This window comes from Triticum dicoccoides, chromosome 5A (assembly GCF_002162155.2).
Source record: "Triticum dicoccoides isolate Atlit2015 ecotype Zavitan chromosome 5A, WEW_v2.0, whole genome shotgun sequence".
Classification (NCBI taxonomy): domain Eukaryota; kingdom Viridiplantae; phylum Streptophyta; class Magnoliopsida; order Poales; family Poaceae; genus Triticum; species Triticum dicoccoides.
In genome coordinates, this window is record NC_041388.1 from 50,062,387 (window position 1) to 50,079,206 (window position 16,820).

Sequence of the window (16,820 nt, forward strand, 5' to 3'; positions counted from 1 at the left end):
ATAATTGATAAAGAAATTTTAGTATGGTGCTTTAAATGTTCTTATCGAAGATCGGAGTACCACAGACATGCTTTGAGATATCATTGATATGGTCGTCAAGCAAAGGTCAGACTTTGGATACACAAAGGATCCATCAGGATCAACTTATGGAACAAGTCTTACAAATTCACATGATTACTTGCAAGATGATTTCTCCCGTGAGCTCAAGAACAAAGGCAACTACTCATAAATAATAATCATGCTCAATATCGGAGGGGTATTAAATAGCATATTGGATCTGAACATATAATATTCCACCAAGTAAATCATATAGTAATCAACTACAAGATGTAATCAACACTACTAGTCACCCACAAGTACCAATCTATAGTTCCGGTAACAAGATTGAACACAAGAGATAAACTAGGGTTTGAGAGGATGGTGCTATTGAAGATGTTGACGGAGATTGACCTCCCCAAGATGGGAGAGTTGTTGGTGATGATGATGACAATGATTTCCCCCTCTGGGAGGGAAGTTCCCCCAGCGGATCGCTCCGCCGGAGTGCAAAAATGCCCATGCCCAAGTTCCGCCTCGAGGCAGCAGCGCTTCGTCCCGAAAGTCCTCCTACTATTTTTCTAGGTCAAAATGACTTATATACCAAAAGATGGGCACCAGAGGTGGGCCGAGGAGGCCACAACCCCCCAGGGCACGCCAGGGGGGAGTGGCGCGCCCAAGTGAGCTGTGCCCACCTGGTGGCCCCCCTCTGGTAGGTATTGGCTCCAATAATTCTTATATATTCCATAAAAAATCCTCGTGAAGTTTCAGCTCATTTGAAGTTGTGCGGAATAGGTAGCCTGATGCAGCGTTTTTAGGTCCAGATTCCCAGCTGCCAGAATTCTTCCCCTTGGTGTGTACCTTGCAAATTATGAGAGAAAAAGGCATTAGAATTACTCCAAAAGGCATTATTATGGATAGAAACATTATAAATAACAGCTCACTTGGGCGTATCAACTCCCCCAAGCTTAGACCTCGCTTGTCCTCAAGCGAAAACCGAAATCGAAAAACATGTCCACATGCTTTGAGAGAGAGGTGTCGATAAAAACAAAATACGGACATATAAGCATCATGTTGATTATTATAACAGCAACAAAATTAAACATAGGAATTTTATCATAGAACTTTTATCATACACTTCTCATGAATAAGTAATAGTTCATCACACTATCGAAGTATAAAGCAAAAACTCTATTAGAAACCAACAAACTATATTCCCAGTCAACTTTGCAACTAAAATTCATCATCTTTTCAGGAAGAGACACGTGTCGGAGCCTTTAGGCAAGTCCACATACTCAACCATCATATAATCTTCTATGATTGCTAACACTCTTTACTACGTTCCCTAACATTATTTATTTTCTTTGCAATCTTTTACCTTCCGTTCCATAAACCAAAAATACCAAAAATATTACTATATCGTTTATTCATCTATATCAAATCCCACTTTGCAAATAACCGTGAGGGGATTGACAACCCCTTTATCGCGTTGGGTGCAAGTTGGTGTTTGTTTGTGCAGATATTCGGTGGCTTGTGCGTTGTCTCCTACTGGATTGATACCTTGGTTCTCAAAACTGAAGAAAATACTTATTCTACTTTGCTGCATCACCATTTCCTCTTCAAAGAAACAGCCAATGCAAGCTCAAGAGGTAGCAGCTACCGAGGCCGTGGGTGGGAATGCTGCTACTTTGTGACGATACGGACCGGGCCTCGTTCTCCATGGAAACTTCGATCACCGTTGGAGATGGACGCCTTGCTACATTTTGGCACGCCCGATGGCTGCGTGGGCTTTGTCCGAACATCATCGCCCCGAGCCTGTTCAAGATCTCCGTTAGGAAAAAACAGGTCTGTGCATGACGCGTTGCACGATGATACTTGGCTTGTCACCCATGATGATTGAGGAACTCACCCTGCTCGCCTCCCACATAAAACGCCATTACTCTCACTGTGGGACGATCAGACACCATCTCTTGGCGATTTAACGCCTCAGGCATCTACTCGGCGAGCTTGGCTTACCATCTACAGTTTGCAGGCGCCACAACTCTGGAAGGATACAAGCTAATTTGGTCGGGCTGGGCGCTAGCTAAATGCCGCTTCTTCCTTTGGACAGCCGCCTTTGGCGAGCGGGGATCCCCTTTGACCCTGGCTGAGACTACCCACAATGGAAGCAATATAGGTAGTAATATCACACATATCTAGATAAAATAAATGATCTGGCAAGCGATAAATGAAAAAAAAGACATGTGATAACATAGCCAGTTACAGTGGGGAGTAACATGCATATGTTATTACCTCCAGAGTGGGTAGTAACATATGTGTTGTGCCATGCATCACTTCATTTATTATGTTGTAGACTCATCTTTTCTTGATATGTGTGATGTTACAGTAACTAGCTATGTTACCACATGCCTCTCTTTCTTCATTAATTACATGCCGCATCATCTATTTTTTCTAGATAAGTGTGATGTTACCATCTATGTTACTCCCATTGTGGATAGTCTTACTCGTATGAGTAAGCTCACACATATCAAGACAAGATGAGTCTATAGCCTAATAAATGAAGTGTTGCATGTTATCACACATATGTTACACCCCACTATAGAGGTAGTAACATAGAGTAGTAGTACTAACATGGGCATGTTATTTTGTCTAGATAAGTGTGATGTTACCATCTATGTGGGTAGTCTTATACTCGTATGAGTAAGCTCACACATATCAAGGCAAGATGAGTCTATAGCCTAATAAATGAGGTGTTGCATGTTACCACACATATATTACTCCCCACTATAGAGGTAGTAACATAGAGTAGTAGTACTAACATGCTCATGTTATTACTCTATGTAACTACCCATTGTGGCTAGTCTGAGTAGTCGCCGCAATCTTTTTTCCCCGTTTTTGCATCCATTTCTTTGGGTGCTTTGCCATTTTCCAGCGCACTCACTTGAACACTTGATGCAGCCTCCCCTGCTGATCAATGAATTTGGTGGTAGCCCTCACAGGAGCCGTTGCTGAGCCTCCCGCTCCTCCGCGACCCCAACGAGCCCGTGCCGGCACCCGCATCAGCCCCAACTCCATCGCCGACCGCGGTGCCCCCCTCCACCATAATCCACCTCGGTTATATCGTAGCGGTGCTTAGGCGAAGCCCTACGATGGTAGCTTCATCAACATCATCACCATGCTGTCGTGCTGACGAAACTCCTCCCCGAGCTCTACTAGATCATGAGTTCGCGGGACGTCACCGAGCTGAACGTGTGCTGAATGCGAAGGTGCCGTACGTTCGGTGCTGAGGATCGGTCGATCGTGAAGACGTACGACTACATCAACCGCGTTGTTATAATGCTTCCGCTTAACGATCTACGAGGGTACGTGGACAATACTCTCCCCTCTCGTTGCTATGCATCACCATGATCTTGCGTGTGCGTAGGAATTTTTTTGAAATTACTACGTTCCCCAACACGTAACACCTCAAGAACACGAGAAAGAGATCAAACACATAGCTACTGGTACATACCCTCAGCCCCATGGCGTTATGGAGAGCGTCGGGATGATGAAGATGGCCACCGGAGAGGGATTCCCCCCTCCGATAGGGTGCCGGAACGGGTCTAGATTGGTTTTCGGTGGCTACAGAGACTTCTGGCGGCGGAACTCCCGATCTAGGTTTCTTTCTGGAAGTTTTGGGTTATATAAAAGGTGTTGGAGTTGGGAACAAGGCAGGGGGGTCTCCGGGCTGTCCATGAGGTAGGGAGGCGCGCCCAGGGGGGTGGGCGAGCCCCCACCCTCGTGGGCAGCCCAGGACTCTTCTGGCCCAACTCTTTTACTTCGTGTCCTTCTTCTGGTCCAAAAATAAATTCCGTGAAGTTTCAGGTTGATTGGACTCGGTTTGGTTTTCCTTTTCTGCGATACTCAAAAATAAGGAAAAAACAGAAACTGACACTGGGCTCTAGGTTAATAGGTTAGTCCCCCAAATCATATAAAACAGCATATAAATGCATATAAAACATCTAAGGTTGATAATATAATAGCATAGAACAATCAAAAATTGTAGATACGTTGGAGACGTATCAGAGGACGACAGAGAGTAGGCCGAGATGAACGACGCCGGAAACGACTTTAGTGTAGTAGGACGTGGGCAAGGAGATCAAAGGGAAGCGCGTCGGCGTCGAGAGGGACGAATAGGATGGCTCTAAGCAGAGGACATTGGAGCTCGACATGGCAGCGTGAGTGCACTAGACTGCTGTTCAAGGAGAGATAAAGCTACGATCGTCGAAACCAAAAACTTACAACACGAATTTAGTGCGAAACTGCGAGATTAGGCTGCTGGTCAAAGGAAATTTCAAACGATCGATCGTGCGCGACAAATTTGACAAAATTTATCCAGAATAGCCCCAAACGGGAACACAAAATAAAAAACTTCCGGACGACGAAACTACAAACCGATCACCTGAATGGAACCGTAGCATCGAGGTGCATCTTTTACGTGTAGAGCTTACCTCGAATCGAAGCACAGTTGTGTAGATCAGAGGGACAAGAAAGAGTGGAGATTCGAGAGAAGCTTACTAGAGGTTGAAGAAGACCTCATGTAATCACCTCGCATCCCTCGCGTCTCCACTTGTGCAAGAGTCCGCTCGCTTGCGCTCGCCTCGGCCTGGCTCGCAAGAAACTGTTGATCTGAACGTTTTAAGTGAGGTAGATCTAGAGGTGCTTTAAGTTCTGTGCTATACATGCCGAACATTATATACAACCAACCAAACAGCCTATTTCCTTTCCGTGCGGGCCTGGCTGAGCCTCATGCACGCAACCAAAACGCCCTTAATGTCCTGGGAAATTTGGGATGAACGCAACAGACGCATTTTCCAGCATACGGCGTTGGATGATGGCATGTTCACGGTGAAATACGTATGTGGAACATGGCTGAGATGATTGATCCCGTTGGTGGCGCGGCGAAGTGCAGTGTGTACGGAGGCAGAGGACACAAGAAAGCAGTGTGCGCGCCATTGCAGCGTCAGTGCGGTAGGAGGACGACAGAGAGTAGGCCGAGATGAGCGACGCCGGAAACGACTCTAGTGTAGTAGGACGCGGGCAAGGAGATCAAGGGGAAGGGCGTCGGCGTCGAGAGGGACGAATAGGAGGGCTCTGAGCAGAGGACAGAGGAGCTCGACATGGTGGCGTGAGTGCACTAGACTGCTGTTCAAGGAGAGATGAAGCTACGATCGTCGAAACCAAAAACTTACAACACGAATTTTGTGTGAAACTGCGAGATTAGGCTGCTGGTTAAAGAAAATTTCAAACAATCGATCGTGCGCGGCGAATTTGACAAAATTTGTCCAGAATAGCTCCAAACGGAAACACGAAATAAAGAACTTCCAGCCGAGAAACTACAAACCGATCGCCTGAATGAAACCGTAGCATCAAGGTGCATCTTTTTCGTGTAGAGATTACCTCGAATCGAAGCACCGTTATGTAGATCAGAGGGACAAGGAGAAGAGGAGATTAAAGAGAAGCTTACTGGAGGAGGTTGAAGAAGACCTCAAGTAATCACCTCGCATCCCTCCCGTCTCCACCTGTGCAAGAGCCGCTCGCTTGCGCTCGCCTCGGCCAGCTCGCAAGAAACTGTCGATCTGAGCGTTTTCAGCGAGGCAGACCTACCAGCATTCAGAAAGAAAAATTGACGATTGAATAAAAGCGATTGATCAACCAGCAAGCAAACAAGTCCACACATTCATATGGCACACCCAACCACAAGTCCACCGCACGGCCCCCAACGAAAACAACTCTAATCAAGACGGCGACTGCGCCACATCGCCTTTCCCAAGACACGCCTCACGCACGCACAGCTACCACTGCCATACTCTACTCTGCCACCCTCCTCAACTCCTCTATTTTGTTCCCTTCCGCGCCCTTCCTCCGCCAAGCCCAACCAACAAGAAGAGAAGACAACTCGCCCGCGGCTCCCATCCCGACGCACGCGCGCCGGCCGCCGCCTCGAGGAGCGAACGGGGCACCGCGTCCCGCGCCTCGACCCGATCCATGGCCTCCGCCGCGGCGTCGCGCCCCCCGGCCCCGCCGCCGCCGCCGCCCCCGCCCCCGCCGTCCGCCGCCATGCAGTGGCTCGGCCCGCGCGTCTCCTTCAGCCTCGAGGACGCCGCCGGGTGCGCCGCCGCGGGGGGTGCGGGAACGGGCAAGGCCAGCAACGACTTCGAGTTCCTGCTCGCCGGCTGCTCCCCCGTGTCCACCATGCTCCCCGCCGACGAGCTCTTCTCCGGGGGCAAGCTCGTGCCGCTCCGCCTCCCGTCTTCGAGTGGTTGTTCGGCAGAGGTGGCGGTGGCCACGCGGCCTCCGCTGGCCCCGGCGGCGACAGCGCAGCAGCAGCAGCAGCCCGAGACGCCGAGGCCGGAGGAGGAGACGAAGGATGCGGCGGTGGAGGCGGAGCAGGCGGCGGAGGAGCCCAAGGTCCCGGCCAGGAGGTGGAGGGACCTGCTCCGGATGCGGAAGCAGCAGGCGTCCTCGTCTTCCTCCTCCTCGTCGTCCACGGAGACCAAGCAGCCGCTCCGCCGCCTCCTCCGCCGCGGGCCGAAGCCGCCCGAGCAGGAGCCGTCGCTGAGCCTCCCGCTCCTCCGCGACCCCAACGAGCCCGCGCCGGCACCCGCATCGGCCCCAACTCCATCGCCGACCGCGGCGCCTCCCGTCAGCACGTCGCAGCACCAGCTCCCGCCCAAGATCCGGCTCACGGCGGCGCAGGCGGCCGCGCCGCCACCGCCGCCCCCGCCTCCTCCGCCTCCCCCCTCCGCCGTGGCCGCCGACAGCCCGCGCCTGAACGCGGCCGGCAAGGTGGTGTTCAACGGGCTGGGCCGCAGCTCCAGCAGCCCGAGCAGCCTGGCGGGCGGGCGGCGCCACCGGTCCGGGTCCGGCGGCAGCGGCATGGAGCGGTCCTACTCGGCGCACGTGCGCGTGACGCCGGTGCTGAACGTGCCCGTCTGCCGCAAGTCCGTGTCCGTGTTCGGCATCGACCGGCTCTTCTCCCCGTCGTCCGCGTCCACCGCCGCCGCCGCCCACGCCGCCGCCAAGAAGCAGGGCAAGGTGGCCAAGAAGGAGGCCGCCGCACCACCGCCGCCGCCATCCTCCTCGCATTAACGTCCGTGTCCGTCTGTCCTCCTCGGGAGAATCATCATCACCATCATCATGGAACATACACCACCACCACCACACCGCCATTGATGAGCTCGGACGAGCCGTATTAATCCTGCTGTTTTTGGATGACGACGCTTAATTAGGTATTTTTGTTCGAAAATTAAGCTTGAATCTGACGGAGTACGCCTGAATCTCTTGCGTGAGGACAAGTAGTACCTTGAATCTGGGATGTAAATACTCCACATGCGAGGTAGCAGTGATCCGGCGAGTTCTTCTATACTTTTTCTAGTGCGTGAGAAAGTACTGATGGTGGTTGTGATGATGATGATGATGAGGTTATGTTGAAGACAGCGTACGCGTCGTGTTCCGTTGCCGGCTTGTTTGTTTGTCTGTGGTGCTGAGAAAGTGGAAACTGAAAAGTTGAGTTCTGGTGCGTACGCTTCCGCTGGGGTTTGAGCAAAGTACGAGGCACGCGTTGCTCCTTTCCAGGCCGCGCGTGACAGGAACCACTTGCACTTGCACGAGTCTAGCACGCACGGGCTTCTTCCAAACCACCTCACCGTACCCTGGTGCGGCGGATGGCGACGTCGCCGGAGAGAGGGAGGGAAAGGATGGAAGTGAGTCGGGGAGGAGACCGGTCGTGGTGCGCGGCGGCCCCGCCCGGCCGGCGATGGATCCATCTGCACTGCACTTGCGTTAGTGGTGGGGGTCCAGTTCAGATCGATCATAGCGGCATGTGCCATGGGCCTCCGGCTAGCCGGGTCGGTCGAGACCGTCGTCGCCATGCAGCGCAATCCATTGATTCATCGATCAATCAATGGATGGATGGATGGATGAACTCCTCGCGTTCACAAGTTACCGGAGCCGGCTGGCACGGACGGACGGGATCGGTCCGCGCCGTGCTTCGTGCATGCATGCATGCCGTCCGCCCTGTCATGTGTCATGTCTCGGCTCGGTGCTCCGGTACGTTTGTCACCCACCTGATCTGACGGAGCAGCGGCCACCGGTGCTTGGACCTGGATCCAAACATTCAACCGGATGTACTACTACGTGCAAGGCTGACTGCCAAGTGCCAACAACAGCTCAACATGGTACAGTATTATTTTTACTAAATGACCTCTGGAGGGTTTTTTGTCGCCCACTGACCAACTTATTTCGTTGGCATCTTCAAGATGGACCCGTAAATCTTCCGCAATCGTTCGGATCGCTGAAGCCATCCAAAGCGGGTCTGTACCGGTCCGCGAGGCGGTCCGGAGGTGATTCCTCCCGCAAAAATGAAGACAAAACTGAGGGAGTTTTGCGGAAGTCTGGACACGTGAAACGTATGAATCGGACACACTAGGCCTACCCAAAACCCTTCCACAACCCCGCGACTCCATCCTCCCTTTTTCTCTCCTTCCTTTCTTTCTCTCTTGCGTCGCCGCCGCTCCACCACCCCGGCCACCACGCCACACTCATGCCGGAAATCTGCATCTCCATCACCTTCGGCGATCTAGCAGGGCCCTTTCTCGGTTCAACCCCCTATCCTCCGACCGTCCCGCCAGGTACCATCCTCTATCATGCCCAGCAACTGTTCGATGAATCGCCGGAGCTTTACAGTTGTCCCTTCTTGAGTACATATACGAGCAGTATGTTGAATCGTCCGGCGGCTCGTCGAACGAGGAGGAGTACTCCGATGCGACGATGATGATGCAGGCGATCCTTGAAGACGTGGAGCATGCGGAGGAGCATGTTCTCAATTTCAAGGGCTGGATCAAGGGTCATTCAGTGCTCAACAACAACAACGCGCGCAGGCATTTGACACTGATGGTCGACTACTTTGCCCCTAATGCACTATTCGCTGACCATTTTCGCCGGCGTTTTCGAATGCGCAAGACTGTCTTCGATCGTTTGTATCATGGCGTCCGGTCCTACGATGACTACTTCATCCTGAAGAAGGATGCCATGGGAACGATTGGCTTCTCTGATTGCCAGAAGTGCATGGCCGCACTCCGGATGCTTGCATATGGCACAAGCGCTAATTCGTGGGATGAGTACCTACGGATGTCTGAGAGCACATGCGGAGATGCCATGGTCAGGTTTGCAACTGCCGTGGTCGAGGTGTCCGGACCTCGGTACCTGAGAGAACCAACTGTGGCAGACACGGACAGGCTCCTGGCAATCTCAGAAGTAAGAGGGTGGCCATGTTTGCTTTGATCTCTTGACTGCATGCATTGGAAATGGAAGAACTGCCCGAAGGTTTTACAAGGGCAATATCATGGTCATGTTAACAAGCCCACCATCATTCTTGAAGCAGTTGCATCATAGGATCTTTGGATTTGGCACGCTTCCTTTGGCATGCCCGGGTCTCATAATGACATCAATGTGCTGCAACGATTGTCGTTGTTTGGGAGGCTGATTAAAGGAGAAGCTCCTCCTTGCCACTATATTGTCAATGGACATGAGTACAATATGGGCTACTATCTGGTTGATGGTATCTAGCCTCCATGGGCTATCTTTATCAGCACCATCTCAAACCCAGTTGGCCATAAAAAAGGCTCACTAGAAAGGATGCCGAGAAAGCATTTGGAGTTATGCAGGCCTGATTTGCAGTTGTCTGTGGACCTGCAAAACAATGGGACCCGGAGACCTTGTGGGAGGTGATGACATGTTATGTGATCATGCATAACATGATCGTCGAGGATGAGCGTGACGATGCTGCAACAACTCTGGAAGTTGGAGAACATGAGTGATCCTATCCAACTTCCAGACCAGAATCCAGCCACATTTGAGGAGTTTATTCAAATGCATCAACAAATTCGGCATCGATCAACTCACGAGCAGCTGAGGAAAAATCTGATTGAGCATGGGTGAGCGGTGAAAGGGGACAACAATGTTGAGATGTAATATTTGAACTTTTTAAAATTTGAACTTTTGTTGCATGCGGCTATTTGAACGTATGTATACTTTGCATGAGGCTACTTGATCATGCGGACTAGGAAAAAACCCGAAAGGTCGAATGTATGCGACTTTGCTTGGATGGCGTCCTCCCACATCCATGTCCGCGAACTGGTCCTCCTTATCCGCGAACAGACGCGGGAGGATTTTTGCGGGTTGTCGTTGGAGATGCACTAACCCCCTTTCGCGTTTGATTGATAAGCGTCTCACACTCTCTCGCTTGCACATTGACACGCCGCCCTCTAAGGTGGCTTTGACCAGTCATGGTCCACGGTTGTCGGTCACGCCCGCAGGGTGGCGTCGGTAGGACGCGCCGGATGAAAGGGCACAATTCCCACTAGAATATCTAGCCTTCTTGCAACATCGAGCATCCTCGCATCAGTACATTCACTGTCCTACTTGAGTAATCTGATATACACCTAAAACTTCTAGGTGATATGCGTCAATGATGAGAACTGAACACGACTATCTGTTTGGCGTGTTCCACCTATGATTCGCCTTAGGGTTTGGCGTTTCAAAATAATCAGAATGCCTGTCTATTTGGTGTGGCGGTACATCGGCAGTGCCACTAGCCAATTAGGCACGGTAATTCCTCCATCCGACAGCCTTCTTGTACATATTTCTGCCTTCTATAAAGCTAAGGTACGCGATTGTGTACTCTCAAAAAAAAATTCCTCCATCCGCCTGTCAACTTGGCATGTCAGGCTGTCGACCGTGCCGCCTGCCAATTTGGCATGTCATGCCCTCGTCTGTGCTGCCTGCCAATTAGGCGTGGCAGGTCATCGACGCCTATGTGATGTGTCCTTTGTTGTTTGCCCGCGCATATGTAATAAACGTGTCATGCGTGTCTATATAAAAGTTAAGTGTTTTGGTTCTCGCTTTTAGGATTAGGCACGGTGGAATTTGTCCATTCGAGCCCCACCCATCCTCCCCCGAAAGAGGTCGTCTCCTCCCTCTCCACAGGGCCACACTCGCCGGTCCTCCTGCACACACGCACACCCTACCCCTATGAGCACCTCTGAGAGACTGAACCGGCATATCATCTTGAGATTTACGAAGCCACCGTAGTCGCCTTGTCGTCGACGGGAACGTCTCCTCCCACTGAAAGCGCATCGCCGGAAATCCTGAAATAAATCCAGGAATAATGCGAGCACCAGGATTTAAACTCTGGTGGATTGGGGATACCAGTGTCCACCTAACCAACTCAACCACAGGTTGATTCGCGAGTGCATATCGTTTTTACATAGTATGATGTTATGCCGAACCTGTCACGTGTAAAGTGGGTTAATGTTTTATTCGTGCCAGCCAACTCGTACGGGAGATCAACTCGGTGGATGAATTCCTCTTGGTCGCGTTCAAAAGCTTCCGCAGCACACGCGTACGGCGGCGGCACCGGCGCCGGCGCCGGCCGGCACGGACGGACGGACGGACGGGATCGGGTTCGCGCCGTGCCTGCTCGCGGCCGTCCGCCTGTCACGTGTCGTGTCTCGGCTCAGCACTCGGCGGCAGTGCTCGTCCGGGACGTCTGTCATGGAAACCTACCCACCTGATCTGACGGGGCAGCGGCCACCGGCGCTTGGACCCGGACCCAAACATTCAACCGGATGTACTACTACTACTACTACGTGCAAGGCTGACTGCCCGCCCGCCAGCAGCAACAGCTCAACACATGATGCTGTAGTACGTACGTACATGCTGCCGCCTCCCGTGTCCGTTTCTTCCTCTCAACAGCGCACGCGCACATGCATCATCGGTCGGTCGGATCAACACCGCATAGGACGACGTTTGTGACACTGTGGCGAGCCCCGACTTTCCCAGCGCGTACGGCCGGAGGGCACTGTGGCACCCATCGACAAGGTGTACGAAACGGCTTGTACTTTTTTTTACCGATGCGCTTGCACTTGTTCACACACTTTGGTTCTCTCACTTGTTTTTTTAACACATACAATCACCCCTATAAACACACATACCCTATCTTTATGAGCACCTCCGAAAGACTGAGCCGGCATATCATCTTGAGATTTACGAGGTCACCGTAGGCGCATCGTCGTCAGGACCTGAACCCTGGTGGGTTGAAGATACCACTGCCCCTCTAACCATGCAACCACAGGTTGGTTCGTGGTTCTCTGACTTGTTAGTACCACCTTATTCGGTTATTCCAATTAGGAGTGTGGGTGACATCGTGCGAACTCTCATCTAGGGTTTTCCTGCCTCTTGTCGGTGTCGTCGTCGGTTCGCCTCGTCTCCTATGGTCCTTGGACCATGGAGGCACGGTGGATCCCGGTCTTTGCCAACGCGAGGGCTCCATTTTCTGTTTTTTTAGTTTTGTTAGGATTTGTGTCATGTTCAAGAATACGAGACGAGAGCTGCTTCTTGAAAATGAAATAAGGTCCTCCCAGCCTAGCCCTCGTCCCGATGACGTTTCAAGCGTCTTCGGAAGGCGTGTGGAGGTTTGTCTCCGACGGATCGCGTGTGATTCGGTCGGCGTTTGTTTCCGGTGGATTCGACTAGATCCGGTCTTCTAATTTTACATTTTCACCCTGTAGAAGATCCACGCTCCCAAAACCAATTAAGGCACTGTTAGGCAAAACCAATTAAGGCCAGACCTTCGGTTTCCTGATATATAAGACTTTGTACTCTGCCTGTGCTGTCGTCCCCACTTGCCAATGCCACTGCTAAGAGTCACGAATCGCCAAGCAAAGTTCCCATCGCCACGAAGACTTGATCCGCCATTACACGGCCCTAATCTCAGCCACCATGACGTTCTCCGCCATTGTCTTCATCATGGAAATCGAAAATACTGACATGTACCATAATGTCAGCAAACAACGAAGCTTCGCGTCACACGACCGAATCCCATCTGATGAAGATCTCCGGCGGGGCATTTCAGAACTCGTCAACGGCCAGATCCATGAAGGCCGGCAACCGGCAGAACACCATCTTAGAGCAAAAAGAACCCCAAGGACCGCGCCACCCCCCGGCTCCAACAGTAGACCAGAGATCTCAGCGAGCACCGCTGCCACCACCCGCACCTCGCGGAGATGAGTAGCTGAGCCTCATCGAGCCCCCCGAACCAAACGCCGTGCCGCCCTCGCGGCAGCCGAGGTCGCCGGAGAAATGCGTGGCCGCCGCGCCGGCGCCCATTTCCTCCAAGCGAACCACGCCGTCCAGGGCCGCCGTGAATCTTCAACCGGAGACCCCGCAACGCGATAAAAGGATGAGGACCCCACCGCCATCAGCCGCGTGCGGAGGATGAGGACCCTCCACCGCCGTCAGCCTCGCGGCCTTCGACCGAAGGCGTTCTTCAACGGTGGCGGGGGAGCAGGATCAGAGGGGGATGGGTGGCGTCTGCGCTAGGGTTTCGCGGGAGTTGCCCCTCCTGGGAGCGACGCGGGGCCTGCCTCGTGACTATTCAGCGTCCCCCAAAGCCAGGTTCATGCATCCATGCATTGCGTGCATGGCGTCACCCGATCCACCGAAATCTCAATAACGTCCATGCACGACACCATCACCATGGCTGGCATCCGGCAACAGTAACTGCCAACTGTTCCAATGGCAGGCGACGGGTCTGCCCAGCAGCAGCAACAACAGCAAAGGTGCGCGACCCCCTCCCGGGCCCACCTGCCAGCCAGTGACCCCTCCTCCGCTGGCCGTTTTGGCATCAACCAACAGGGGCGTTCACCACCCCGCGTCTCATGCGCCACAGGCCAGGCCAACCAAAGAAAATGGCGAGTCAGTGGTCGCCTTGGCTGGGTGGGTGGGTGGTCAATCATTTATCATTAGAGACGGAGAGATGATTAGTTGGTTGGTGTCAAAGGGGAAAATCATTAGAGAGGGTGAGAGAGATGATGCCCGTGTTGATCTTCGTTGGTTTGTAAGATACAACCATTTTTAAGACAAGTATTTTCATGTGTGTTTTGGTTTGGATAAGCTGGATGATTACACGGATCAGCCCTGCTTTTTTGCAGATCTCGTAATGGGTGCAAAGATATTCATGTGCACTTTTCGTTTAAACAAATTCTGGTGGCACATGGAGCTGCGGATGTTGATTTTTCATGAGCAGGAAGAAACATGCGCATGCATTGTTTTGCATCTCGCGTGTACATTCCGTTTGTTGCGTTTCTGCAAAATAAATAAATAAATAAATCAGGAGCTAGTTTTTTTTGGGACCAAAATTAGGAGCTAGTTTGTTTTTAGAAGTCTTTTTCAGGCTAGACCTGGGGCACTGGCAAAATCGGCGGCCTCATCAAATGACCCAGCAACAACAGTAGGCCCACCTCAGTCGAGGCCTAACCGAGCTTTCGGGCAAATACTCAAGCGGTTTATTTTTATTTAGAACCAGATTCTCAAGCAGGTTGCATCTCAGTTTTCGCTTCGGTCTTCAATTTTTTATATGTCTTGATTGATATTTTTCTCTTGCGAAAGATCATATCTATTACTATTAAAATTTACCGCGAGTACAAAGCATCTCAAACATAATAAGAATTACATCAAAATTTTGAGACCACTGTGATTACAACTGCTATCAGAACGAGCGGTCGACGCGCCACTATCACCGCTCACATGAGGACCAACTGCCATCAGAACGAGCCGTTAACTTGCCGGCGTTTGTGCCCTCTTCTCGTTGCTGCCGGTGCTAGAAAAACCACGGCCGCCGGCGTCGTCCATCACCTCCAATACCATTCGCCTAGCGCTCCAAGGCCGTCTGCCGCCCTCGTCTCCGCTTCGATAGGCCTACTGCCTGTACTAGGGCGTAGGTGCTCTTCACCGGCCGCATCTCCATCACAACCGTAAGGTGTTTGACGCTTTGCTCGCATGATACAATGGATAGTGGGCATGAATATTTTTTCAACAACTTCATTTGTTCATCAGACGATGATGAACTTGTGGTTGTATCTTTGGCTGTCAATGACCACATTGCTAGGCAGCAGCCGAGGTTCACATGATCAATCCCGGGCCATGTTCCGGTGTTGAATCGCAACAAAGAGAGCGGCCATTGCCTACTCTTTGTCGACTACTTTCAGTGCACGTCCCCGCTATTCAAACCCCATCCTTCTCGGCACCACTTCCGGATGGCGAGACATGTGTTCAATCGTATCCGGGAGGGAGTGGTAGCATATGATGATTACTTTGAGTGCAAGGAGCATGCCCTTGAAAAGGTTGGCTTCTCCTCTTATCAGAAAGGCGCTGCAGCTATTCGTATACTTGCATACGAAATTCCGGATGATCTTGTGGATGAGTACGTCTACATGAGTGAGTCCACATGTCTCGCATCCATGTATAAGTTTGGCAAGGCCAGGGTGGCAGTGTTTGGCCCTGAGTACCTGAGAGAGCCAAATGTCGCGGATACAACCCGACTGTTGGCGATCAATGCAGATAGAGGTGTTGAGTATATATTTTGAATTGCACGTGTATTTGGAGTTGTGGCCCACCTCCTAGTCTTGTATAGTTGAGATAGAGGCCTTCCCTTGTATTATATATATGTGTGCACCAGCACCCTATCAATAGATTATCGTATTGCAAATTATCTGTCTACATGGTATCATCCTCTTCGGTCTAACCCTAGGGTCAGCCGCCGCCGCCGTCGCTGCGCCTCCACCACCGCACCTGCCGCGGCCGCGCCCCTCTCCCTCCTACCCTGCGCAGCCGCCGCTCGTGCTTGTCTTCCGCTGTCCCACACGCCCTCGCGCTAAGCTGCCCCGCGCGCTATGCTGCCTACGCTGCCCCGCGTGCTGCGTTGCTCCCTGCCGCGTGCCTCACCCGTCGCCTCCTAGCCGAGCCGCCCGCAGGCCGCATCGTTGTCCTGCAGCCGCACACTAGCCGCAGCTGCCGCCTCCTCCCTACTTCCCCAAAACATAACCCTAGCCGCCCCTTCGCACCCGCACGTCGCCGTCATGTCGTGGCCATCCTCCCCCGGCTCCTCAACTACGCACTCATCCAACCCGTTTGCTGGCCCCTAGCCCTCCGCCGCCGTCATCCGTGACCTCAATATAGAGGCTCGGGTCCCTATCCATACTGATAGCTTCAACACGTTGTACTACGCGTGGAAGACCTACTTCAATCTTGTCTTCCGCGAGTACTATCTCACCGAGCATATCGACGATTTCGTGGATAGCGCGTACATGCGCGACGACCCGGAGTGGTCCGCCATCGAGGCCACGATCATCCGTTGGTTCTACCAGACGGTCTCGAAGCACATCTTCCACATGGTCGTCGCCGAGGACGATGGCGCCTGCACCGTGTGGACCAAGATCAACGCGCTATTCACCTACAACAAACTCCAGCGCCTTGTTTTCTTGCAGCAGGAGTTCTTCGGCTGTCACCAGGACAACTCCACCATCGACGAGTACTGCATGAGGCTCAAGATGCTCGCCGACGAGCTTCGCGATATCGGCGCTAAGGTCTCTGACGACCTCATGATGAGCATCCTCACCGCCGGGCTCAATGAGAACTTCGACAACACGGCGTCCAACCTCACCCTGCTGTCGCAACCCACTTTCCAGCGCGTCGTCGCGTACCTCAAACTTGAGGAGCGTCGGATGATGAAGCTGAAGCAGCGGGTCCAGCACACCGCTCTCGCCGCCGGTACCACCCGCGGCGGCCCTGCTCCTCCGCCCGCCCCCCGCCAGCACCCGCCGGCTACTACCCGCTGCCGCCCGCTCCGCCCGCGCCCGCGGCGCCTCCCCAGCAGCCGCAAGGTGGTGGGGACCGGCGCAACCAGC

At 52.6% G+C, this 16,820-nt stretch overlaps 1 protein-coding gene across 1 annotated transcript; it reads left to right on the forward strand.

The window, feature by feature from the left end:
- Positions 1–5,767: 5,767 nt before the first annotated feature.
- LOC119299156 (formin-like protein 5) lies at positions 5,768–7,511 on the forward strand. The gene has a single exon (XM_037576419.1). It carries the CDS (start codon positions 6,061–6,063, stop codon positions 7,162–7,164), a length of 1,104 nt encoding a protein of 367 aa, XP_037432316.1. The 5' UTR covers positions 5,768–6,060; the 3' UTR covers positions 7,165–7,511.
- The last annotated feature ends 9,309 nt before the right edge of the window (positions 7,512–16,820 follow it).

Coding starts and splice junctions, on each gene's coding strand:
- LOC119299156 (XM_037576419.1), top strand. CDS start 6,061: ATGGCCTCCGCCGCGGCGTCGCGCCCCCCGGCCCCGCCGCCGCCGCCG.